Source organism: Heloderma suspectum, chromosome 3 (genome assembly GCF_057233095.1).
Source record: "Heloderma suspectum isolate Gila_16-S chromosome 3, 16-S_ref, whole genome shotgun sequence".
NCBI lineage: Eukaryota > Metazoa > Chordata > Lepidosauria > Squamata > Helodermatidae > Heloderma > Heloderma suspectum.
The window spans coordinates 226,467,214-226,494,393 of record NC_139460.1 but is presented as its reverse complement, the minus strand read 5'-3'; the positions used below and the strand labels follow the sequence as shown (position 1 = coordinate 226,494,393).

Here is a 27,180-nt window from a genome sequence, read left to right as displayed (position 1 = left end):
ATAATTAGTGGTGTCCACAACACATGAAGTGATCCTCATGGAACATGTTTGAAAAATCAGATAGGAGAAATGACAATTATACCAAAACTATTAGATGACAAATGCAGGACTTGGCATGCTTGGTGGAAGAAGCATAGAAGTAGCATGGTAGTGTGAATAGGAGACTGTGTAGACTCAATGAAAACAGCATGACAATTTTGAAAATATGTTCTTTCCTACCATCATAATGCAACAATGCATAAGCAGACAATCACAAAGGCCAAAGTTCGCAGACAACCACTTTATGGAGAAATGTAAAACAGTGCACAGGTGTTTGCAAAAGCTGGACTGAAAGATTAATTTACTGCAGGTCATAGGGCGTTATTTATACCATGAAAATGCAGCGACTGCTATTTCACATCATCACGAACTTGAAAAAGATTCAGCTACATCCCGATCTGTCTTATGACATCATGTCAAGATCACTGTTTCTCTACAGAACTGAATTACATCCACCAAACATAATACCCATAATAGTTCACTTGATCCTAATGAAATGGAGGCGTCAGACGCTCCTGACCTTGCCAGAGCTTGTTGACTGTTTTTCAGATTTCTTCAACTGTGGATTTCCCCCAAATGTGTAGCAAAGCAGAGGCTACAGCAAGCTTAGGGGTTGCTATCCGAGAAATACCTGATCAATGCAAACAGGAACTCTCTCTGTTTTGCTCTGGTCTACACTACTAGCTTTTCTTTTTTGTCTTTGTAGTACCTGTGCTCCTTTCCTCCTGTTATTAAGATTATTCCCCCCACACACACCCCAGAACAGAAAATCATGAAACCAGCTTTTGTACACATTTATCTTGTTTCCTCTTATCCTATAATTTTCCCTGGGCTGGATCCAGGAACTGCCTTCTGCGAGGGGAAGGGCCCTGCTTCCGCAAGGTCCCTCCACATGATTTTTGGAGATCCCCCTTCTCCCCACACCACAGCCCACCCCATTTTCAGCGGGCTGGGAAAGCTGCCATAGCAAGGAAAGGGTGGAGAAGTCCACTTCCATCAGTGCAGATGATCCAGTTTAAATCTGGATGCAGCCCCTTGTATTTTGAGCTTAAATTTCTTTAGGTCTCCCAATTCGGACTGATTTGTTTCTCAGTGTCTCTTCCATTCTCACAATGGACCACCTAATCTAACATCTCAGTGATATGTGAATGGAAACAGATGACTATTAACCATGGGGACACCACTTAGAAATGCCCTATGACAGCATTAACTGCATGATGAGCTGGCCATTGGCGGGGCTCCAGAGGGCATATATTGACAGGTATCATTGAATAAATTGGTCTCTGTTCCCATCCTGAAGACATTAACTTATTAAGACTCAAGCCAACCAACAGACTACACAAAATATGGGTTGAACTAGTCAGACTTTTCACACTTTTTTGAGTTGGTTTAACTAGGAAAAAAGTGCTGTTATTTCCCGCCAATTACTTCATTTGTTCCCTGTTTGCTAGATGTTATCAACTTCTGCTAGTAGGTATCTTATAAATATATTTCGGTATTCCTCTTGTTTATACAAATTTTCCATCGACCAAAATCTTATATGAAATCAGCTATAGGGTCTGACCCAACATAGCCTACAATTGCAGCACACATTTTCCATCTAACTATACATCATATGATAGCATTATGGGAGGGACACATATGTGCAATCCAAGCAAACCATGACATACTTCCCTAAATCAGCAACTCCATATTGGAAGGGGATGAGGGCACTGTGATGCATCTGTGCTCTTTACAGGTTTCAGTAGCACATCAGCACCTGGGGAAGGAATACGCATATGTGCCAACCCAGCAGCAGTCTCTGAATCAGCTGCACCCAATACCTAAGGTAATCCAATGGGCGACCACAGGTTGAGATCACATTGTCGGACTCTTATTATTCACTTTTTTCTCAGAATCAGTACTTAGCTGGTGCACTTCCAGTATCGTAACAATGTTCCAACAAAGGTGCCAATTTCTTCTCCTGAATCTGTTTTAAGAACATTTTAAAAATTACATCTCTAGCTATTACTAGTGCAAATAAGCCTTTCAATCTGAAAGCAGAGTTATGAATCTGCTGAGAGAATAAAGTAGCAATTCTGAAAGATTTGATCTGTTCCATTCATCATCTAAATGTTAACTTCCAATTCCGCAGAGGAGTATTTTAACTATTAATAATATTAGCTATTCATTTATTCTTAAAAATAAAGCATCTTCTTACAGGTTCTATGACTGATGTTTCATCAGATGCAGAACAATTGGGTAACAGTGAAAAAAGCTCCATTCATTTTGTAATCCCGCAGAAAGAGTCAAGCCAAGTGCAGGAATGGAGAGCTATAGTAAGGAGCATCCTAAGTGACTGTGTTCTTATGCAGAAAGAGTAATAAGTAAATATTCAGAAGAAAAATTCTTACTATTTAACATTTACTAGATGGTAATATGGTAATATGGGGTGAAGAGAAAGAGGGCGTAATGGAGTGATGTATTATTTCATTCTCTGTGCCACCACAAGATATAAACTCACCCTCTGGTAAACCACAGCCCCAAAAATTTTGAAGGAGTTAAGAAACCTCTCCTCCTGGAGAGAAGCCCTTCTTGTGAATAACAAAACAAAGAGATCAAAGACATACCAGTATAGGGTGGGAGGCTAGATGGATGACCTCTGAGTTCTCACTGTATTAGCATTGGCCATGTCTGGACATTCACAGGGTGGTTGGAAAATCTGCTCACTAGCTGCTTCTTGCTGGAGCAACAGATATCTTTTTATTACAGGTGAGATGAATTGATTAAAATATGTTGACCAACTAAAAAGGTGTCCTAAATTAGAGAGCAATTTTAATGCTTTAAAAAATGGTGAACAGCAAGTACCTTAGAGGAGGTATTCCCTCGGGGGGAGGATGCTGTGTCACATCATCTAAAAACAAAGTATGTTTTTTCCCTTCAGATATTCCTCATGTGCGAATTTATGCAAATCAATCCACTAACTCTCAAAATGTTTCAAATTGGGGATAACGCTTCCCTGTCTGGATGCAGCTGCGGCATCCAGTGGCAATTTGTGGGATAATTAGCCCACAAATTGCAGGGATGCGCACCATACCTGAGCCACATCCTGTTTCCAGTTACCATGACATCCTAATCCGGGAACTCGGGGTTGTTCATGGGTTAAACAGCTCCAAGTTAACTTCTGGCTCAGGCATGGTGTGGATCCCCACAATTTGTGGGTTAATTAACCCACAAATTGCTGCCAGATGCCAACATTATATCCTAACACAGTTGATGTGTATGTATGTGTTTATAAAGACACACACATAAAGAATAATGACGGCTTGATATAATCCAAGGTATTGCCAATTCATTTTATATACTCTTTCATATTTTTTTATGGACAAAACTTTCAAAAACACAGTCACACGATAGCTCAGTAAGTCTAGTGACAAAACTTGCAGATATATTGCCACGATTTCTGCTCTCTGGCTGACCTTGCTCCAATCTTAACATGAATTTCAGGTCTTGTCTCCAACTAGAAAGGTTTAAGTCATGTCATTGCTTTCATCTCCCACCTCTTGCATGTTTACACTGCCAAAGTTTCGGGTTCAGCTGAGCAGATGCTTGTCATTATCAAGGAGGCCCACAGTATTCCAACAAGCTGCAATAAAAGCTTCTGGTAAAGAATCAAGATTCTGGTCTGGCTGATAAAGAATAGCAATTAAAGACATGCAAGTTCCATTAAGTATGTCAGAAAAGTGCTGTTCACAGTTAGATCCTATGCAGAATTAGGTGCAACTAAGCCCAACAGACTCAGGGGGTGCATCTAACTCTCTATAGGATCAGGCTAATAATTTACCTTTGGTGAATCCTTGTTAGTCATACGTTCTGAATATTTCACATTATTGTAACTGTTTCCACACCTGGAAATTTTTACTACTCACTACAGGTAACAAATCTTGCTACCATATGTCACACTAACTAGAAACTTGGGCAACCTGATCTTATGTATGTTTCCTTATAGCTAACTCACACTGAGTTCAATGGGGCTTATTTCCAAGTGAGTATAGTCATGTAGCCTTACATTCCCTCCCACCCTTTGACTACATTACTTGGAACCTCAATTTCAAAGCCATGCTTTTGCTTGGTTCTATCTCTGTTCCATCTACTATTTCTCATTCTTTTAACAGTTTAAAACAGGAGAGGGCAACTTGCAGCTCTCCAGATTTTTTGCCTACAACTCCTACCAGCCCTAGCCAGCATAGTCAATGGTGAGGGATGATGGAGGTTGTGAGCCAAAACATCCAGAGGGCCACAAGTTCCCTACCTCTGGTATAGAACAATGCCTTACCAAACAAATGTCCTGTATCCTCAATTTTTTCTTAAATTGTTTACACCAATTGTTGCCTCATTGGTATCCAAGTATGAATTCCAAGTATAGGCCAAACCCTACTGTGTTTGCCTAGGAAATATCCATGATCCAGACTGTCATGCTAAGCTTACACTGTTGGGTAACCTGCACATTAGAATTAGTAGCAAACCCATAACATGGCTGAGCCACTCCTCCAAATTTAGATATAACTATATTAAAGTGGAACTGAAAGCTAAAAGTGAATATTACACCAGTTTGGTACTGAGTACTCAGTGCTACTCGGCACTAGCCACAATAACGGTTTTGGCAGTGGACTTGAGGTTGTATCTCATACAGCAAAAATAATTGCTTAGGGAATATTGGATACCTGCTTGCTTTCAGGCTCAAGGGCAGGGGTGGACAACATGCCCCCTTCCCGGCTGTTTTTGCAGTCTGCCTGCCCCTGCTGCTGAATTTGTTGCCACAACAGCAGCAGCAAAAAAGCAGCAATTCTGCTTGCAAACAAGGAGTGTGCTGCTTCCCATTGCGCAGCTTCCAAAAGTGTTGCTTTTTTGCCGCTGTGATAACAAATTCGGTGTGGATAGGTTGCAGTCCCTGCTGGGTTGCCAGGAGCAAGGCTGCCCTCCAACCCCTGGAAGTTGCCCACCTCTGCTCTAGGAATAGCCCCCACTGGAGGTGTTCCTTGGGGGCACATCTAACTCACCAGATGTGGGCCTGCCTAACAGTGGCCCCTTTCTGAGCAGCACACTCAAAACTAAATGCCACTTAGACCACGCCACAGAGAGATGTCAATTGTGCAAATTGTAGCTATACCTCAGGAATGTTTTGTATGATGTATGTCTCTGATACTATAATGTTTTTTCTTTTTAAATTATATATATATATACACACACACACACACATACATATATATATATATATATATATGTATGAGTGGGGGAAGGTTGACAGGTGAGGGGTAGAGAGAGGGAAATTGGGTTTTTTATGCAATTAAACATTCAATAAATGTTAATAACAAAAAAGATTAAACTATGACACAGTCAAGTTCTCAATTATTAACAGCACAATCCTATACATATCTACTCAGAAGTAAGCCTTGTTGAGTTCAATGGACCTACTCCCAGGTAAGTGGGAATAGGATTGCAGCCCCACTGAACTCAATAAAAGGTACTTTTGCAAAGATATTTATAGGATTGTTGTGTATGTAACGAGATAGCTATAGACGAAAACAGCTGCCGAAATGTCAAACCCACAATTGTGAAGAGGAGCTAGTTCTTCCCTGGGAGTAACTTGGAAGAATTTCCAGCACATTTCTCATATATGCAGCATTGGACTACCAGTTCCCAGTTTTTTTCTCCTCCTTAATACAGTTGTCTTTCTGCATTTAAGCCTATATGATAGACATTTAACCATTAGAGCTTAATTTTCTACAAAGACAGCCAGTATCGAATAAGCTTGTTCTGTAGTGCGAGGAACTACTTCCCATCAACCCTGTGAGTAAGCAACTAACATTGCCAACTCATACAAAACCATCACACTTACTCTGAGGGCAATTATAGCAAGTTAACCAAAATAAAATAGGTGTATGATATAGCAAAACTCTTGTCTGGAAAACTGCACAGAATCCCAGAATATATTTTGTGCACTTATGTGTAACACCAAAAAAAAGAAAGAAAGATATTCCGTTGATACCAGTATTTAAACATGACTCCAAGGGAAGACTAGATTTCTCAGTCCACTCTGCAAAAGAACACCACATACACACACAACCCCGCAATAATTTCAGCACTACTAAGTCTGATCTTTTGCTTGCCAAGTTCTTCTAAGTAAACCTGTTTAGGATCGGCGTGACGGTAGCTTCCTCCCACAAAATATGACTCCCAGCTACACGTCAGAGGAGGGGTGTGGGGCCTGGCAATCTACGCTAACATATTCATGCTTATTACTTGCTTACTGCCCCTTGCATCCCTACAACTTATATGCAAATATATATGAGCCGCTCACAGCCGCATACAGACCCTTCCTCAGTAGTATCCCACCCACTCTGCCTGACTGCAGAGGCTCGTTTCATGGAATAGGAAGGCGGGGCAGAGGCCACTGCCACCCCCGAGCGCCAACCTCAATGCCAGGGCTTGCCTACCCTTCCCTCATAGCAGTAAAACGCACATTAACGCTGATTCACCCGTTCCCAGATAGGGCTCAGAGTCACACACACATTCACCGCCTGTTACACAACCAGGGGAGACCCTAGCAAGCCCGTCTCGTTACACTCCTGTTACACAACAAGAAAAAAACAGGGTCGGGGGGGAAGCGCGCTCAAACACACGCCAACCAAGACGACAGTACCCGCCACCCCGTCCCGGCGTTTTGGGCAACGAGACACAGCCGCGTGGCGAGGAGTCACCACCACTATACCCGGGAAGGAGGAGACGCTGTCGCAGCGAAAAGAGACCAGGCGGAGGCGGGGGCGGACGAGGCCGGAGGAAGCCGCGGGAGAGCGGCGCGGTCCTGCTGAGGAGAGGCACAAGCCGGGAAAGCCGCTGCCGCATATCCCGGCCCTGCCTGCTGCCCCGGTGCCAGAGGCCGGCCCACCTCTGGCTGCCCCTCCCTCAGCAGAAGAAGCCGCCCCTCGGCCCTCTGGCCGGCGGAGGCGCCATTTTCTCTGCCCTCGCCGCCCAATGGAGGCTGCTCCGCCCGCCTCCTCCCTTCAGCTGGGGCCTGGAAGCGCCGCGTTCTTACCTGGTGCCGAGAAGAGCCAAGTGCCGCCGCCGCCGGGGAGAAACCTACTCGAGGGAACCGGGATGAGACGGAGAGCGGCACAAGCAACGCGGCGGGAGGCGCCTGGCTGCAGCGAAGAGCCGTCCTGGCAAGAGCCCGGGAAGCGGCTGTTGCTGCTGCGGTAGAGAAGTGCAGGCCGCTGGGTTGCCTGCCGCCGCAGCTCCCCTCCGGGTGTGCGAGAAAGAGTTTTCCGTTATCGAGGGTAATAATCAGCCTGGTACTACGACAACAGGCCTTCGCACGCTTATTTGGGAGTAAGTCCCATTTCACTTACTTCCGAGTAGACACGGAGGTGTGAGAGGAATGGGCGCATGGTGTGCGGGGCACAAGCGCGCGCGCGCGCCCGCCCACGGGCACAAGCGATCGGCTGCAAATGCTGCGATCCTAAGCAAGCAGGCTCACCTAGAAGCGAGTCCCAGTAACATCCATTGCATTTGCTTCCAATTAAAGTGTGCTAGGAGGACATCGGGGCCCCAGGCGAAGCACTCGAGCCCTGCCTTCTCTCAGTTCCGGAAGAATAACCCGATCTGCGGGACCGTGTCAGATAGCACGAGCGTTGGCAGGCAACAGCCTACCCAGAACTACCTAGACCAGCCTTCCCAACCTGGCGCCCTCCACATGTTTTGGACTTCAGCTCCCATATGCCTAGCTAGCATGGCCAATGGTCAGGAACCCTGGGAGTTGTAGTCCAAAACATCTGGAGGGCAACAGGTTGGGTAATATTGAGCCCTAGACTGTTGTCTTGTGAAATCAGCGGCCAAAATAATAAACCAGTCTACGGGCTTCAGCACTTGCCTCCTGTACTGGATCCTTTAACAGCCTGAGCCTATGCATAGTTAGGTGCGCCTAATGAAGCCTGTTGATTTCAGTCAGCTTAAGCACACCTAGGTGCATAGAATCCGTATGCAAGTGACCTCAAGACAGCAACCATAGGTTAGGCTGTCTAAAGAGGGCACTTGTGTATTCAGTACGGGAGGCAAAAACTGGCGTTGGGCATGAACTTCAGCAGACTGAGAATCTCGGCTTTTCTTTTTAAATTTTTAGCCCTTAAGTCTGGAAAAAAGGGCTGGAAGATGTGAGACTGCAGAAGGATTCCCCCCTTCCCTCTACATGATTAACAGAAGAATAAATTATGCAAATATGTTGTTGTTCAGTTGTTAAGTCGTGTCCGAGACAAATATGTGCATATGTCATAATTTCAATGTATATATTCCTATAAACATAAGTGGATTAGACCAGATGTCCATCTAGTCCAACTTTCTGTTTCTGACTATGGCTAGGCAGAGTTTTCTTGAAAATTTCCAGGCAGGGCATGAAGGTAAGAGCCCTCCCATGTTCCTTGTCTCCGGCATCTAGTGACAGAATTCAGGTTTTTTGTACAGAATGTGAATCACTTTGGTGTAGAATTGTGGTTAGCATGTGTGCTTATTAAAGCACAAACTATATACAACCCAGTGTACAAGCAAACCTTCATGAACAGCTAAGGATGTCTTTGCAAGGCAGGAATCTTTCGAAGAATGAAGACTTTAAAATCAATAGATAAGCTTCCATTAATTTTAATTTCTGTTTATATATAGTGGCAGCTGGGGAAACATACTGAAATACAGAGCTGCTAATGCTTTTATCTTTATGTCTGCTGTTTTCTCTGAAGTCTTTAATGTTGTAGTACACTCTTAGTCATACTAAACTAATTACAACAGAAAAATGTAGACAGAAACAGAAGCTGAACTTCACATTTTATTTTTTAATCAGTGTATCTCTTATCCTTTTATCATTTGTTTATGTTAAAATGTGTGCCACATGTAGGTTGTTAAACTTCCACTGGTGGCACAGAATAATTAGTAATGGAAAACAAGATTTAAAAATACAAGTAGTATTAAATAAGTCAACAGTTCTTGCCGTGCTGTGTGGATGAAATTTCCACCATCACTAAGAATAAACCAGATATGATAATCTGACTATTTGAATGCCTAGCCCTAATGTAAAAAAAGAATAATACACAGAACTGAATAAAAATCAAAGGATTTTGTTATGATAGTCACTTTAAGGGAGCGATCCTATGCATGTTTAGATAGAACAAAGTCCTACAACTCTAAAAATTCCTTAGCCAGCCATACTAGCTGGGGAATTCTAGGACCTTTTTTTGTCTAACATGCATAGGATTGCACCCTAAGTTTAAGACAACCCACTGTTAATATCGTTTTCTAAATATGGTAATCGTTCAATAAATAAGATTAATATCCTGTTTTTGTTATTGATATGTCTCTCTCATATTGTTTTATATCATTACAGAATAAAATGTTAATCTTAAAATCAGTTCATCTTTCAGATAGAACATATATAACGACACACAGGCCTTGCTGACTGACAGGGATATAGAAATTGCTATGGTACTTCTAAAATGGAAAGATGAAATTTGGTAACACATTGTGCAAGACACTCTAACTACTAAAAAAATCACATGAAACTTATTACGTGATGACTGTCACTCCTAAACACAGCCTACTCTATTAAAAAATAGGCCAACCCACATATGTATTGGAAAATGCCACTCAAAAATATTTGTGGCCTGATCTGACTCACAGATCTTGCTCTTCCTTCTCTCACCAACAGATGATCAGTGGTAGAGAGAAGGAAAAGAGGTGCAGCAGTGGGTTCCAAAGATTCCTTGATCAGGCTCAAGACAGGGTAAAGGATGGCAAGATGTGGGGGATTTTACCCAGACACAGCTGCCTCTTGCAGAGGGTATCAGCACAAAATACAATTTATAGGTTTCATTATACAATGACAAAATTGAATAGAATCTTTAGGTACATTAAAATACACTTATAATGAAAAAAAGGAACAAAGTTGTGGACATTATACTGAAAATCATGGCTTGCAAGTTCCCTTTGGACCTAGCAGTAATAATATTAGGATCACTAAAAATTAAAATAAAGTGTGCAACTCATCTACTGTTCTAAGCTAAATTATGAACAACAAGGAATCTGGAGAAAAGTTGGCTTCAAGGGATGATCCAGGTGTGGAGACAAAAGTCTGCAAGTGGATTGCCCCTCCATGAGTGCAGTTCTTCTGTGCTCTCAGGAGACCAGAGGTCAGTTACTCATATTTTGGGGGTCCTATAAACATAAGAGCCTCGTGTGGTGCAGAGTGGTAGGTGGCAGTATTGCAACGGAAACTCTCCCCACGACCTGAGTTCGATCCCAGCAGAAGCTGGGTCCCAGGTAGCCGGCTCAGGTTGACTCAGCCTTCCATCCTTCCGAGGTCAGTAAAATGAGTACCCAGCTTGCTGGGGAAAGGTAGTCACAACTGGGGAAGGCAATGGCAAACCACCCTGCTACAGTTTGCCATGAAAACGCCAGCAAAAGCGGCGTCCCTCTAGGAGTCAACAATGACTCGGTGCTTGCACAGGAGGAACCTTTCCTTTTCCCAGTAGTAATGTATGGCTGTGAGAGCTGGACTGTAAGGAAGGCTGAGCACCAAAGAATTGATGCTTTTGAACTGTGGTGCTGGAGAAGACTCTTACGAGTCCCCTGGACTGCAAGGAGGTCAAATCAGTCCATCCTAAAGGAAATCAACCCTGACTGCTCACTGGAAGGACAGATACTGAAGCTGAAATATTTTGGCCACCTAATGCGGAGAGAAAACTCCCTGGAAAAGACCCTGATGCTGGGAAAGACTGAAGGCAAAAGGAGAAGGGGACGGCAGAGGATGAGATGGCTAGATAGCATCACCGATGCAATGAACATGAACTTGAGCACACTCTGGGAGAGAGCGGAGGACAGGAAGGCCTGGCGTGCTATGGTCCATGGGGCCACGAAGAGTCGGACACGACTTAACGACTGAACAACAACAACAAACATAAGCAATACTGACTCTCATAGTCCTTGGGACTTCAGTGTCCCTGATTATGATACTGTTTGTCCTTCCATCTTGCTGCCAGGTAGTTCCTCCTTCCCATAGGAACTAAGGAACACTGGAAATCATAATTCTTGAGAGACCGTGTCACAGGGGGAACTACAAATCTCTCTATCAAACTGCAAATCCTACAATTTCCTCCTGTACAATGGCACACACTCAGTTCTAGAAGAGGGCCTGACACCACATATGGATAGTTTCTGTGAACAACCTCAAGCATGAATTACAGTTTAGCCTCAATTTTTTTCCTCATGGCTTTCATCCCAGACCAGCCCACCCTGGATCCCTAGTAAAGTGTATTCATTTTCCCTCCTATACTTGGGCCCTGGCTCACAGGTACTCGTTTTCATTGTATCCCTCTCAGTTCCTGCTTTGCTTCTTGACTATGAAAACCTTCCACTGGTTCCTCTTGGCCTCACTAGTCTGGTGCCTGATGAGCTTCTATTACCTGATATTTCTCCATAACAACCTGGAATAACATAACGTACGAAGAGCCATGCTGGATCAGACCAGGGGTCCATCTAGTCCAGCATTCTGTTCACACAGTGGTCAACCAGCGGTCAACCAGGAACCCACAAGCAGAGCATGAGTGCAACAGCTCCCTCCACCCATGTCCCCAGCAACTGGTGTATATAGGCTCACTGTCTCTGGTACTGGAGGTAGCACATAGCCATCATGACTAGTAGCCATTGATAGCCTTTTCCTCCAGGAATTTGTCCAACCCCCTTTTAAAGCCATCCAAATTGGTAGCCATCACTACACCCTGTGGTAGCGAATTCCATAGTTTAATTATGTGCTGTGTGAAGAAGTACTTTTATCTGTCCTGAATCTCCCACCAATCAGCTTCATACAATGACCCCAGGTTTTAATATTTTGAGAGAGAAAGAAAAATGTCTCCCTATCCACATTCTCCACACCATGCATAATTTTGTACACCTCTATCATGTTTCCCCTTACCCTCCTTTTTTCCAAACTAAACAATCCCAGCTGTTGTAACCTCTCATAGGCGAGATAGATGCTCAAGCTCCTTGATCATTTTAGTTGCCCTTTTCTGCACTTTTTCCAACTCTACAATGTCTTTTTTTAGGTGTGGTGACCAGAACTGTACACAGTATTCCAAATGTGGTTGCCCCATAGATTTGTATAGGGACAGTACGATATTGGCAGTTCTAGTCTCAGTTCCTTTTCTAATTATGCCTAACATGAAGTTTGCCTTTTTTACAGCGGCCGCACACTGGGTTGACACTTGCATCAAGCTGTCCACCATAACCCCAAGATCTCTTTCCTGGTCGGTCACTGCTAGTTCAGATCCCATCAGGCTATACTTGAAGTTGGGATTTTTTGCCCCAACATGCATCACTTTACACTTGCTTACATTGAACTGCGTTTGCCATTTAGATGCCCATTCTCCCAGTTTGGAGAGATCCTTTTGGAGCTCTTCACAATCCCTTTTTGTTTTAACCACCCTAAATAATTTGGTGTCATCAGCAAACTTGGCAATTTCACTGCTCACTCCTAATTCCAGATAATTTATGAACAGGCTGAAAAGCATTGGTCCAAATACAGATCCCTGTTGGACCCCACTATTTACTTCCCCCCACTGGGATAATTGACCATTTATTCCTTCTCTCTGCTTTCTGTTCTTTAACCTGTTACCGATCTGTAAGAGGACCTGTCCTCTTATTCCATGACTGCTAGGTTTTCTCAGGAATCTTTGGTGAGGGACTTTGTCAAAAGCCTTTTGGAAGTCCAAGTGAACAATGTCTACCGGATCACTCGTGTCTACATGTTTGTTGACACTCTCAAAAAACCCTAAAAGGTTACCGAGACAGGACTTACCTTTGCAGAAGCTGTGTTGATGCTTTTTCAGCAGGGCTTGCCCTTCTATATGCTTACTAATTTTATCTTTAATAATGCCTTCAACCAATTTACCCGGAATAGATGTTAAGCTAATTGGCCTGTAATTTCCCAGATCCCCCCTGGATCCCTTTTTGAAAATAGGTGTTACATTGGCCATCTTCCAGTCCTCTGGTATAGAGGCTGGTCTTGGGGACATGTTGAATATTTTGGTTAGAAGATCAGCAATTTCATATTTGAGTTCTTTGAGATCTCTAGGATGGATACCATCTGGGCCAGGTGATTTATTTGCTTTAAATTTATCAATAAGGTTGAGAACTTAATCTTTTGTCACTGATATTTGCCTCAGTTCCTCAGACTCCCTTCCTAAAAACATCAGTTCAGGCACAGGTATCTGTCCTATATCTTCTGCAGTGAAGATGGATGAAAATAATTCATTCAGCTTCTCTGCAATCTCCTTGTCCTCCTTCAGTTTTCCTTTAACTCATAGAATCATAGAATAGTAGGGTTGGAAGGTGTCTACAAGACCATCGAGTCCAACCCCCTGCTCAATGCAGGAATCCAAGTCAGAGCATCCCTGACAAGTGGCTGTCTAGCTTCATCTTGAATGCCTCCAGTGTGGGAGAGCCCACTACCTCCCTAGGTAATTGGTTCCATTGTCATATTGCTCTAACGGTCAGGAAGTTTTTCCTAATGTTCAGCTGGAATCTGGCTTCCTGTAACTTGAGCTCATTATTCCGTGTCCTGCACTCTGGGAAGATCGAGAAGAGATCCTGGCCTTCCTCTCTGTGACAACCTTTCAAGTACTTGAAGAGCACTATCCTATCTCCCCTCAGTCTTTTCTCAAGACTTAACATGCCCAGTTCTTTCAGTCTCTCTTCATAGGGCTTTGTTTCCAGTCCCCTGATCATCTTTGTTGCCCTCCTCTGAACCCTCCCCAGTTTGTTTGCATCCTTCTTAAAGTGTGGTGCCCAGAACTGGACACAGTACTCCAGATGAGGCCTAACCAGTGCTGAGTAGAGGGGAACTAGTACTTCCCAGGATTTGGAAGCTATGCTTCTATTAATACAGCCCAAAATAGCATTGGCCTTTTTTGCAGACACATCACATTGTTGGCTCATATTCAGCTTGTGATCTACTACAATTCCAAGATCCTTCTCACTTGTAGTATTGTTGAGCCAAGTATCCCCCATCTTGTAACTGTGCATTTGGTTTCTTTTTCCTAGGTGCAGAACTTGGTATTTATCCCTACTAAATGTCATTCTGTTGTTTTCTGCCCAGTGCCCCAGTCTATCCAGATCACTTTGAATTTTGTTTCTGTCTTCGAGGGTATTAGCAATCTCGCCCAATTTTGTGTCATCTGCAAATTTGATCAGCATTCCCTGCACCTCCTCCTCCAAGTCATTAATAAAAATGTTGAAGAGCACTGGGCCCAGGGCTGAGCCCTGCGGTACCCCGCTCTTTACCTCTCCCCAGTTTGAGAAAATCCCATTGATCAGCACTCTTTGAGACTGATTCTGTAGCCAACTGTGGATCCACCTGATTGTTGTTTCATCTAGCCCACTTTGAGCTAGTTTGCTCATCAGGATATCATGGGGCACTTTGTCAAAAGCTTTGCTGAAGTCGAGGTATATTATGTCCACAGCATTCCTACAGTCCACAAGGGAGGTTACCTGATCAAAAAATGAGATCAGATTTGTCTGGCAGGATTTGTTCTTGACAAATCCATGTTGGCTTCGCGTAATCAGTGCATTGTTTTCAAGGTGCTTACAGACTGGTCCAACTGCCTCCCTAGCTGGTTTTCTACTTGTGATATAAGTTGTTAGCTTTTTTGTATCTCTTATTGTCTGCTTGCATCACCTTTGTGCAAGCTTGGCTGCCTTTTGTTTTCCGCCCTTGGCCAAGACTTCCATTTTCTGAAGGAAGTGCTCTTTTCTCTAATAGCTCCCTTAAGCCTGCTCATTAACCATGGCAGCGACCTCTTGGACTTGGTGCTACCTTTCCTAACCTGTGGTATACATTTTAGCTGGGCTTCTATTATTGTGGTTTTCAGTAATCTCCAAGCCTTTTGAAGGGATTCAGCCCTCCTGACTCCCCCTTTAAACTTCCTTTTCACCAGTTCTCTCTTTTTAGAGAAGTTTCCTCTTTTGAAGTCAAATGTGACTGTGTAGGACTTCTTGGGCAATTTTCCACTTAAATATATATTAAATCTGATCGCACTGTGATCACTGTTTCCAATTGGTTCAACAACATTTTCATCTCACCCTCTGATCGGTTCCATGACCAACTATTGTAAGGCACAATCGTTTAGGGCATCGAGAAATTTAACCTCTTTGCTGTGGCTGGAACATGTATTTATCCAATCAATGTGCAGGTAATTGAAGTCACCCATTATTACAACACTTCCTTGTTTGGAGGCCTCCCTCATTTCATTTTCCATCTCAAGGTCACTCTGAGCATTCTGGTCTGGGGGATGATAGCATGTTCCTAGCACTAAATTAGTTTTGGAGCCTGGTATTGTCACCCACCATGCTTCTGTGGAAGAGCCTACCCTTTTTAGGTGTTCTAGTCTGCTCAACACTATGCCCTCCTTGACATACAGGGCAACACCTCCCCCAGTACGCCCTTCCCTGTCCTTCCTATAGTGTTTATATCCAGAGATTACCATGTCCCACTGGTTCTCTCCACCAGGTTTATGTAATACCCACTATATCCAAGTTTTCCTTTAAAATCAAGCACTCCAACTCTCCCATTTTGGCTCAAAGGCTTCTAGCATTTGCATAAAAACACCTATACACAGTATCCCTCCCCAGATGCTTCTGGCGTGTGCATCTTTTGCTATGGGACATTGTTCCCTTTGATTGACTATTATGTTCTACCATGTACTCCTGGCCTATCTCCTCCCCTTCTACATTTAGGCAATCAAAAATATTTTCATCTTCATCCCTTTGGGATGATTTAACCCAAACCGGATGCTTCCCAGCTCCTGTCGGCTTTCCCCCAGGGTTTAGTTTAAAAGCTGCTCCGCCACCCTTTTTATGTTTAGCACCAGCAGCCTGGTTCCATTTTGGTTCAAGTGGAGTCCATCCCTCTTGTACAGGCCCAGTTTATCCCAAAATGTTCCCCAGGTGCCTAACAAATCTGAGTCCCTCCTCCCTGTACCATTATCTCATCCACACATTGATACTCCTTAGATTCACCTGTCTAGCTAGCCCTACATGTGGAACAGGTAGCATTTCACAGAAAGCCACCTTGGTGGTCCTGGATTTCAACTTTCTACCTAGCAACCTAAATGGAATGTTTTTTGGGAACTATCCTTGCCTGGCTTACCTATAATTTTACTTTATCTCTTGTTCAGAAGCCTTGGCCTCACCACCTTGTTGAAAAAAGGGTCTAACAACCATAATTTCCTTGTTCTTAAGCACTAGTCTCATGCTGGTGTGCATAGAGAATATATGCAATAGAGCATTTTTGCCTTATGTTTTTCAAATCTTTTTGGGTGTCAAGGATGATGCAGTCCCTCATGTGGTTTAATCCAGGTGAAAAATAATTAGTAAGAATGGGATGCATGCATCATATCATCCCAATTATGCACACACCTGTATTCATGTCATTCACAGCCTGGTGCACAAACAATTTATGCTGTAGACTAATTGATACTGCGTTGGGTTTGGTCTGAATGACTTTTCTGGGAACCTTTGAAGCCCAGTGCTTATGACTACAAAGAGATTCAGGATCACTGACTGTAAGTGAAGATTTCGGTATGTAGAGCAGGGACGGGAAACCTTTCCACCCAAAGGCCACATATGACGATGGACGGTGAGTCAGAGGCCACATATGTACATGTACAGCGGTGAGAAAAAGTTTGTGAACCCCTTAGGATTGTCACATATGTCCAACCTAAAATGTTATTAGATCTTAATCTAACCTCATAATTTTAGATCAAGAACAATAGATAACCCAAGTAAACAAATGACACACAAACTTGACGCTTTTTCAACATTCAGCGTTCAATATCCATGTGTAAAGTATGTTAACCTTTAGATTCAGTACCTGGTTGCACCCCCTTAAGCAGTAATGACTTCAAGTAAGTGTTTCCTGTAACTGTTGGGTCAGTCTCTCACACTGGTTTTGAGGAATTTTGGCTCATTCCTCCTTACAGAACTGCTTCAACTCCATGAAAATTTAGGGCTTCCTTGCATGAACAGCTCGCTTCAGGTCCTACCACAACATTTTGATGGGGTTTAGGTCCAGACTTTGACTAGGCCATTCTAAAACATGGAATTTCTTATTCTGCAGCCATTCTTTTGTAGATCTGCTTGTATGTTTGGGATCATCATGTTCTTGCATGACCCACTTTCAGTTCAGCTTCAGCTCATGGACAGATGGCCTGACATTCTCCTGTAGAATCTTCTGATACACTGCAGAATTCATGGTTGTGTCAGTGATGGCAAGCCATCCAGGTCCTGAGGCAGCAATGCAGGCCCAAACCATCACAGTCCCACCACCATGCTTGATGGTTGGGATGAGGTTCTTCTGTTTGAACTCACTTTTTGTTTTTTGCCAAACATAACGTTTCTCATTGAGGCCAAAAAGTTGTACCGTTGACTCATCTGTCCAGAGAACATTGTTCCAGAAGTCTTGGGGATCATCTATGTGATCTTTAGCAAACTTCAAACAGGCAGCAATGTTCTTTTTAGAGAGCAGTGGTTTCCTCCAGGCTATCTTTGCACGAACACCAATCTTGCTCAATCTTTTTCTGATCATTGAGTCATGAACAATCACATTAGCCAAGGCAAGAGTGGTCTGCAGATCCTTAGATATTACCCTGGGGTTCTTTTTGACTTCCTGGATGATGTGCCAGTTTGTTCTTGGAGAGATTTTGGTAGGACGATCGCTACTGGGTAGAGTGACTGTAGTCTTGAATCTTATCCATTTGTAGACTATCTGTCTGACAATACATTGGTGGAGTCCCAAATCCTTAGAAATGGTTTTGTAACCCTTTCTAGACTGCTGAGCAGCAATAACTGCTTTTCTGAGGTCCTCAGAGGTGTTTTTTGATCGTGGCATGACATGTTTCCACACAACCGTATGATGAAGACCAAACACACAGTTTCTGATCCTTTTATAGGGTGGGGCCTCCCAAACTCACCCCTGAAGATCTATCTAATTAAACACCTGATTCTAATTATTCCCTTTAATTGAGCTGATGTAACCAGGAGTTTACTTTTGCACATACCCTGACTCTTAACTACTTATTCTTTGCCTAATTTATACATTGTTTTATTTCACAAGACATGGAGTTGGTTAATATAAACCCTATTGGATATTTAGAAAAGGACTGGTTTTGATTCATGAAGGCTATCATGGTATGGATGTGCACATATGTACCAGTGCCTGTGCTGACAAACACTTATGCACACGCTCTCTGAAGCACATATACACACTCTTAAGCAGGATCGCTGGGAGGAAGGGGCAAAGTTAAAGCCTCTTACCAGTAATCCTCATTAAGATTGCTGATTCCTCATTGCTATTTAGCAAGGAAACAAAGGTCTTGATAAAGATTGCTGTGGACAGGTAGGGGAAAGGCTATAACCTTACCCTTCCCTGCCCCACAGTAATCCTCATCAAGATCGCTGTTTCCATGCTGCTAATAGCGGGGAAGCGTGGGAAAGTGGGTGTGGCAACCCCAAGATTCTGCGGGCTGCATAGAGAGTGGCTGGGGGCCATATATGGGTTGCTCACATCTGAAATTTACCTTGAGGCACCATCTCTTGAGACCTGACAGGATGGTTGATTGCCAGTGACATTCTGGTGTTGCAGTGGGAGCTAGAATGGTCCAAGAAGGCACAGGTGATGGGCGGAGATGACTAGTCTTTCTTCCCCCACTAGGCAAGGGGAGGGGGCGGGTGAGGTTTGTGGGTGTATCAAGAAGTCTGTCTGTGCTGGAACTGGGTCTGAAAGAAGGCAGAAAACCCACTTTTCTCTTTGCAGGAAATCTTATGGCACTCCTAGACAGCTGATGGGGAAAAGAGTGCTAATGCTGTGACTCTTACGTTCAACCTGTATATACGTGGAAATAAACTTTATATCACAGAAGGCTCTAAATCTCCAGTTACCTCCTTCTAAGAAAACTGAACCCTGAGTAAGTTTTGCGAGCCCCTGTAACTTCTCACTGCTCAGAGCTTGGGTGCACGCACCTAACAATACCAATAGATGAAATCTTCTTCAATCTGCTTCTTATACAGTATGGTTTGCGGACAATTTACATTCAATTCTAATTATGATAATATTCAGGATATTAATCATGTCACTAATCTTGAATAACAACTCAAATACTGACCTAGAAAGGAAAGAATTAGGAAGCCTGTGAATTCCACCATGTAAAGAGGAACAGATCTTGAATGTCCATGTGAGGAAGATCCTAACCTCAGTAATGCAGGCCGTCTGAGTAGCTTCAATTTTCTGGGGAACCAATTCACTAAGTACCCAAGTCCCTGTTCTTCGCTGTAAATCCTTGTAAGGGCCTAACTACATATGATTGCTAATGTCATCGTTAGCATCACGCCACTGGTATTTTTAAATTACATTCCAGGCACAGGGATGGGAGACAGTTCAGTCCTCCCAGCCACCATCTCAGTAACAACACCCACACCCAATACAGAGGTTAGCATTGGGGAACTCCCATTGGCACCAACAGACCTGGTTATAAGCTTGCTACAGAGTAACATAAAAAGTGCAAGGCTCCAGGCTGGAATATGGCCCCCTGTAATTCCTGTTCACCTCCTCTGGGGAGTAGGGCTGAGGGACTTCCACACAGAATGCATTCTCAAGACAGTTAATAATTGGTTTTTTTCCAGAGAGTTGAAGGTGGTTTGAAAAATGTATCAATGCTCATAGTGTGAACACTTCCCCCTCACTTCCCTTTACTAAACAGATCTTCCAGGTATTTGTCTTGTTTCAAAAACTTACAAAACCTGTTTAGCTACAGGTAGCAGTGGGACAAAGGAGGTATGTGTAAGCATCATGGCAATCACCGCCTCTTGTCAAATAACTTGAAATTCCCTTTAAAAATATTGCTTGAATGGAGATGAGTCTGACAAGTACAATTGTCTGTGGGCTGGTGGTTCCTGGATCTGATTTGAAAATCTCTCTCTATTTCCTGGTGATTACTAGTTTTCACCACCTCCTGATGCCCGTCATCCACCCATGTTTGCCTCAGAGGCATTTGCATTGTAAAATTAGTCTACAGCATAAATAGTTTGAATCAGCTCTAGCCTGGTTAGAAAGCTAGAAAAAAAAACCCAGTTAATTTTAATTTGGTCAGCCATACAATCCTGGAATGCCCCCTCTTCTGTGCCAAACTCCACATTTTGCAGAAGTCATGCGGGCAGATACACAAGAGGGCAAATAAGGGCTGATAAGAGTAAGTCTACAGGATGTGAGGCAGGTGGCGCAGTAGTGGTTGGTGGCACTCACAGCTGACATACTTGTTCCAACTCTTTGGGGATGCAGCGACTTATTTTGCTTCATCTGGACTACTTGATCCATTACATCTGTGCCCGCGGACGTCAATGTAAAAAATCCCCCCACAACCATAGTGCCTCCTACTCTGCTTAAGCACAAATCGTAGGTACAGATCCTCACTATTCTAACACGCAGATCTCACAGTTCCTCTATATAATCATACCTCAAATCTCTGCCAAATAAACCTATAGAAATTCAAGAAAGTGCTGGGACCATGGTGTTCATTTCCACAGCGCAAATTGCAATTTGAGGGTCTACATGGAAAAATTAAAAGGATACGTTTAGATCTGCAGTTGCGCTCATTTCACATGCCAGCAAGGTGATGCTCAAAATCCTACAAGCTAGGCTTCAGCAGTATGCGAACCAAGAACTACCGGAAGTACAAGCTGGGTTTAGAAGAGGCAGAGGAACTAGAGATCAAATCGCCAACATTCGCTGCATCATGGAGAAAGCAAGAGAATTCCAGAAAAACGTCTATTTCTGCTTCATTGACTACGCTAAAGCCTTTGATTGTGTGGATCACAACAAAGTGTGGCAAATTCTGAAAGTGATGGGAGTACCAGACCACCTTACCTGTCTCCTGAGAAACCTGTACGAGGGTCAAGAAGCAACAGTAAGAACCAGACATGGAACAACTGATTGGTTCAAAATTGGGAAAGGAGTACAACAAGGCTGCATATTGTCACCCTGCTTATTTAACTTATATGCAGAGTACATCATGAGAAACGCCGGGTTGGATGAATCAGAGGTCGGAATTAAGATTGCTGGGAGAATTATCAACAACCTCCGATATGCAGACGATACCACCCTAATGGCAGAAAGCGAAGAGGATCTCAAGAGCCTCTTGTTGAGGGTGAAAGAGGAGAGTGCAAAAGCTGGTTTGAAACTCAACATTAAAAAAACGAAGATCATGGCATCTGGCCCCATCACTTCCTGGCATATAGAAGGGGAAGAAATGGAAGCAGCGACAGATTTTACTTTCTTGGGCTCCAAGATCACCGCAGACGGTGACTGTAGCCATGAAATTAAAAGACGCTTGCTCCTTGGGAGGAAAGCTATGGCCAACCTAGACAGCATAGTAAGAAGCAGAGACATCACCTTGCCGACAAAGGTCCATCTAATCAAAGCTATGGTTTTCCCAGTAGTAATGTATGGCTGTGAGAGCTGGACTATAAGGAAGGCTGAGCGCCGAAGAATTGATGCTTTTGAACTGTGGTGCTGGAGAAGACTCTTACGAGTCCCCTGGACTGCAAGGAGGTCAAATCAGTCCATCCTAAAGGAAATCAACCCTGAGTGCTCATTGGAAGGACAGATACTGAAGCTGAAGCTCCAATATTTTGGCCACCTAATGCGAAGAGAAAACTCCCTGGAAAAGACCCTGATGCTGGGAAAGACTGAAGGCAAAAGGAGAAGGGGACGGCAGAGGATGAGATGGCTAGATAGCATCACGGATGCAATGAATATGAACTTGAGCACGCTCCGGGAGAGAGTGCAGGACAGGAAGGCCTGGCGTGCTATGGTCCATGGGGTCACGAAGAGTCGGACACGACTGAACGACTGAACAACAACAACAACTTTGGGGGGCAACAGGGTGCCCAGTTTCCCCCCCCCCCGTCTTATTCCCGTTATTTAGTTTTAATATCCAGCCTGATGAAAAGTTCTGGAGAACTCGAAAGCTTGTCTTGGTTGTTCCTATTACCAATCTCTGGGTCCTGGATAATTGTGCGTTTTGCCACCAGGGAGGCTAGAGAAGTGCCTTTTCACTTGCTCCTGGGCTTGCCCTTTCAAACTTCTCCCATGAAACAAAGGGTTGTTTCCGGTAAATAAAACAACGCCCAGCTCTCCCTCTACAACCATTTTCCTTTGCTCAGACAGGGAGAGCGCATAGGGACCGTTCACCTACTGACGGGATACGCCAGGACGGAATCAGCTCCTCCTGCTTCCTCAGCCGGGCTCCCCCTACCAGCCCCCGTAGGAGTTCCTGCACTCCTGCACAGCAGCAATATGACGGACTTCGTGGGTTGCATCTCTTCAGGGCCAATCTGATCGTCTTTTCCTTATCCCTCTATTTGATTGGCCAGCTGCGACGCCTAATGAAATGGACAAGCGAGAACTACAACTTCCAGCATGCTTATGTCCCGTCGTCACCAATCCGACGATGTTGATTAGAAAAACAGACGGCAGGCAAGAGATAAATCGGCAGTTTCCGGAGCATAGATATAAAAGGTTAGACTCGGCAACATCCACCCTCCCCAAATAGAAATGGAATTTCTGTTTTATTCTGTGGAAGGACAACAGAGCGTCTGCATAGCATTACAAAATTCAGAGGGTTGGCTTGGGATCAAGGGACCTGGCGGACCAGCAGTCTCCATACGTGCTTGTCCACATATGCTCTCCACCACATGAGGTGCTTTGGGTGGGAGATGCTATGGGCCTTCTCGGTGGTGGCTCCCAAACGTTGGAATGCTCTCCCCAGGAATGAGGCTGCAGTGCCAAGAAAAGACTGTTCTACTTGAGTTTTTTAAAATTTAAATTGTTTTAATCCCGTTACTGTTTTAAGATTATATTTTTAGAGTTATTGCTCCCAGTTTGTTGTTGCACATTTAATTATGTTGTTTTATCTTATATTTCAGTGTGCTATCCTAGGAACAGGTAAAAGCCGTGTAATAGCTAAACCTATATTAGGGCAACCAAAATGTCACAAAATGGTGTTCAAGCTTTTGAGCTGTCCAGAGCTCTTCACCAGGTTAATGAAGGATCCCCAATTTTGGGGGGCCAGTGAGCACATTTGGCATTTTGAAAAAAGTGTCATGGGTATAGCCATAAAATGGCTGTTATATAGGGCGTGTCTATTTACAAAACACCCATTTCACAGAAGACAACTGGTGGTGCTAAAAGACAAGTAACTTACCAGGAATGTGAGTACAAGTTAAAAGGTGTGGTCTGAGCCCCAACACACATAATCACTCCTTTCAACTCAACAGTTTTCTCCTCCAACAGAAAACCATTTTACAAAAGGCAAACTTCCCTCTGTCTCTTTCTCTCTTTTTCTTTCTTCTAGCCACCTCCCCCCCCGCCCTATCTCTTTCTCATTCCTCCCTTCTCCTCCATGCTCCCAAGGTTCCTCCACAGTCCCCCTTACCAGGCATTGGTCTATCAGGCCCAGTATTGTCAACACTGACTGGCAGTAGCTCTCCAGGGTTTCAGGAAAGAGTTTTTCCAGCCCTACCTGGAGATGCGGGGATTGAACCTGGGACGTTCTGTATACAAAACATGTGCTCTGCCACTGAGTTACTGGTCCTCCCCCTCTTAGAAAGTGTCATATGGGCCTGAAGGCATTCTGTAGAAACAAAAATAATAGGCGGCTGGAGGCCTGTGCCTCTCTCGCAGCACACAAAATCAGCTCAAGTAATTAAATAATAATTGGTTGGGACAAGGGCCTTACAGGCACCAAGAAAAAATGTCTTTGGGTACAGTGGTAATTAACCTAAATAACAATTGCAGGGCTATTATTAATCACTCTCATCCAGGCATGCCTCAGCCTGCATGCAATATGGGAATAATAATGACGAGCTGTGTTTTTACTTGCATGCACAGCAGAGTTTTTAAATCCATATGACCTACTTTACAGATGACAGTCCTGTACTTGACAGGTTGTCAGAGGACCATCCTGTATTTGAAGACGTCCTGTATTTGAAGGGCTGTCTGGCCCAGTTTAAAGATAAAGAACTGTAAGAAGAGAGTTGGGCCTTGAAGTTGCCCATCCACAGTTATCACCTGGACAGCTGACAGAGCAGGCACTCAGATCACCTGGTCCCAGTCTTCTGTGCTATGATGAAATATATTGTATTTCTGTTGAAACTGTAGTAATTATTTTGAAAAGTATGTCCCTACATATACATTCGCATATGCAAATTGGTGTCCTGTTTTTGGATGATGCATTCCCTCCTTTTTGGCAATGCATAAGGGCCCACCCTATTTTAAACACTTTAAAACTTTTTTTAAACACACACATTTTTCTCGCAGTAGCTATGCACAGCTCCTGAAAGCTTTGTTGTTGTTGTTCAGTCGTTCAGTCGTGTCCGACTCTTCGTGACCCCATGGACCATAGCACGCCAGGCCTTCCTGTCCTGCGCTCTCTCCCGGAGCGTGCTCAAGTCCATATTCATTGCATCGGTGATGCTATCTAGCCATCTCATCCTCTGCCGTCCCCTTCTCCTTTTGCCTTCAGTCTTTCCCAGCATCAGGGTCTTTTCCAGAGAGTTTTCTCTTCGCATTAGGTGGCCAAAATATTTGAGCTTCAGCTTCAGTCTCTGTCCTTCCAATGAGCAGTCAGGGTTGATTTCCTTTAGGATGGACTGATTTGACCTCCTTGCAGTCCAGGGGACTCGTAAGTCTTCTCCAGCACCACAGTCCGAACGCATCAATTCTTCGGCGCTCAGCCTTCCTCATAGTCCAGCTCTCACAGCCATACGTTGCTACTGGGAAAACCGTAGCTTTGATTAGACGGACCTTTGTCGGCAAGGTGATGTCTCTGCTTCTTACTATGCTGTCTAGGTTTGCCATAGCTTTCCTCCCAAGGAGCAAGCGTCGTTTAATTTCATGGCTACAGTCACCGTCTGCGGTGATCTTGGAGCCCAAGAAAATAAAATCTGAAAGCTTATGGCAGAATACATATGGTCGTCTTTAAGGGCCATGCATCTGATGAGGGTTTTTTTCACCCCCGAAATAGACCAACACCGCTACCCCTTTAAAAATTTCTCCATTGTGGCCTACAGACGGTCTGTCCCTTTTTTTAACCCGCAGGCAAGGAAAAAACAAAGGCGTCTGAAGCAACCTGGAAGTATCTTCAGATATCGTGACTATCGCTCTCTTTACTTTTTTTCAGTCTATGTTCCTGATCCTTGCGTCGCCAGATTACGCTGTAACACCTAGTCGATGGTTCAAGGGGTAGTATAAAAAAAGGGGGGAGGAAATCCCATGCTGCCCTGCGTGTCTCCTCGCGTCCCGCTGATTGGCTGAGACGAAGCGGAGCGAGCAGTTCAAAGTTGTCGGTGGGAGGAGGCGGCTGTGCTTTGGGCGCGCAGCTCTGGTGGGGTCGAGCGGCGGCGTGGGGATAGGTTGAGCCGTTCCCGTCAAGGGCCGGCGGCGCGGGCCGACGAGGCCGAGCTTCGGGCTCGCTCCGTCTGTGGCTGTACCTCGTCCGCGGACGCCTTTGTCGGCCACGGCCACGGGGGCTGTCTTGCGGGGTGGCCGTTAAAGAGAACGCGGGAGGCGGACGGCCGCCTCCCTTCGTAGCTTCGCTCTGCGCGACTCTCCTCAGTCTTCCCTTCCCAGCCTGACGATGAGTTCCTTGGGGGGCGGCAAGAAGGAGGAGAAGGGCAAGAACATCCAGGTGGTGGTGAGGTGCAGGTAAGCGCCCCCCGGGGTGGTGGATTTGCCAAAAGAAGTTGCCCCCGAAGTGGCGCCGGCGGGGAATCGCAGCCACTGCGCAGGGAACAAGGAGGCGTCCCTGCCAGCCCTGGCCATGCTTGCTGGAAAGGAAGCCCCGCTGAAGTTTTTGTGCCAAGGCTTAATCCCGAGTAAATGTGCATTGATTGGGTTGCAGCCTTGGATCCTGAGGTAGTCTTTCTAGATTTGGGGCTGGATCCAGACTTGGTCATCTTACAGTTGACCCGCTGAAATCAGTGGGACTTAAATTAGGTAGCCCTAACTTACATCCAGATGATTTTATTCGATCTGCTCAGAGTATGACTAAGTCTGGACCCAACCCATTCTCAGTAATTGTGGAAGTCGAGATGATGGCTGTTGAAAGAAAGGCTTTCACCCCGTGCATGCTTATTTGGGAGTAAGCTCACTGTCCACAGTGGAACTTGCAGTGCAAGCCAATGGTTAGAGTGTTAGACTGGGATTTGGGAGACCTGGGTTCAAGTACCCACTTAGTCACTGATTCTCAGCCTAAATTGCCTCACAGGGTTGTTAGGATAAAATGGAGAGGAGGAGGATCATGTAAGCCCCCTTGGGCTCCTTGGAAGAAAAGTCAGGATATAAATGTAACAAATAAGTAAATAAATACATCTTATACATGTCTAAGGACGGGCAGAAGCTTATGTTAGATTTATTTAATTGTGATGGCTGTCGATCAACAAGTATTATCTGGGTATCTTAAAAATACAATAATTAAATTTAAAAATAACAGTGCCTCATTAAAAACTTTCCTTCTAATAGAGACAGCTTCAGAACAATTAGGAGCTCAGATTAACAACCACACTAAAATAGTGAGAGCCCAAGGGGTGTTTAGAAGGCAGGATAATTACATAGATTGTGGTGTATTGGCTGATCACTGGACAACTTCCATGGACTGCTTAGCACCTGTTGCTTGCTGGGATTCTTGCAGAGAATGTTGGACCTCAGTCTGATCCAGCAACGTGCTACTTACGTCCCTAAACAAAGAGTGTGTCTTCATGATCACTTAACACATCAGTTATGCCTTAACAAGAGATACTACTGTTCCTACTCCCTGGAAAAAATAAGATTCAAGACCTTGCAGATAAAAACCATGTACTTCCAGTTTATGCGCTCATAGCTCTTATAGAAGTTACACTGAATGTGTAGAGGAGGTAGGGTCAGCAGATGTGTTCCTGCTTCCTCCTCTGCACATGTTGATGACAACATCTGAATAGTCCTTCTGAATATGCACTCTTCCTCTGTAAGTTTCACATGTC

General features: G+C 44.3%; 2 protein-coding genes across 15 annotated transcripts in view; one reads left to right on the top strand and one right to left on the bottom strand.

Annotated features, from left to right (window-relative positions):
• Nucleotides 1–7,682, bottom strand: part of IDE (insulin degrading enzyme) — a 76,962-nt gene extending 69,280 nt beyond the window's left edge. Inside the window, exon 1 of one of the 8 annotated variants that reach the window (XM_084845884.1) lies at nucleotides 7,556–7,682. In XM_084845884.1, coding sequence (XP_084702010.1) covers nucleotides 7,556–7,587 — 32 coding nt within the window. In that variant the 5' untranslated portion in view covers nucleotides 7,588–7,682. Of the gene's footprint in view, nucleotides 1–6,790; nucleotides 7,089–7,114 lie in introns of those variants that run through there. The other 7 variants (XM_084845883.1, XM_084845887.1, XM_084845885.1 and 4 more) reach the window with 7 other exon arrangements.
• A 14,638-nt stretch (nucleotides 7,683–22,320) lies between these two features.
• Nucleotides 22,321–27,180, top strand: part of KIF11 (kinesin family member 11) — a 58,314-nt gene continuing 53,454 nt past the window's right edge. For 3 of the 7 annotated variants that reach the window (XM_084845874.1, XM_084845875.1, XM_084845873.1), the window contains exon 1: nucleotides 22,321–22,681. In XM_084845874.1, the coding sequence (XP_084702000.1) occupies nucleotides 22,554–22,681 (128 nt within the window). In that variant the 5' untranslated portion in view covers nucleotides 22,321–22,553. Of the gene's footprint in view, nucleotides 22,682–25,494; nucleotides 25,868–27,180 lie in introns of those variants that run through there. The other 4 variants (XM_084845872.1, XM_084845878.1, XM_084845876.1 and 1 more) reach the window with 2 other exon arrangements.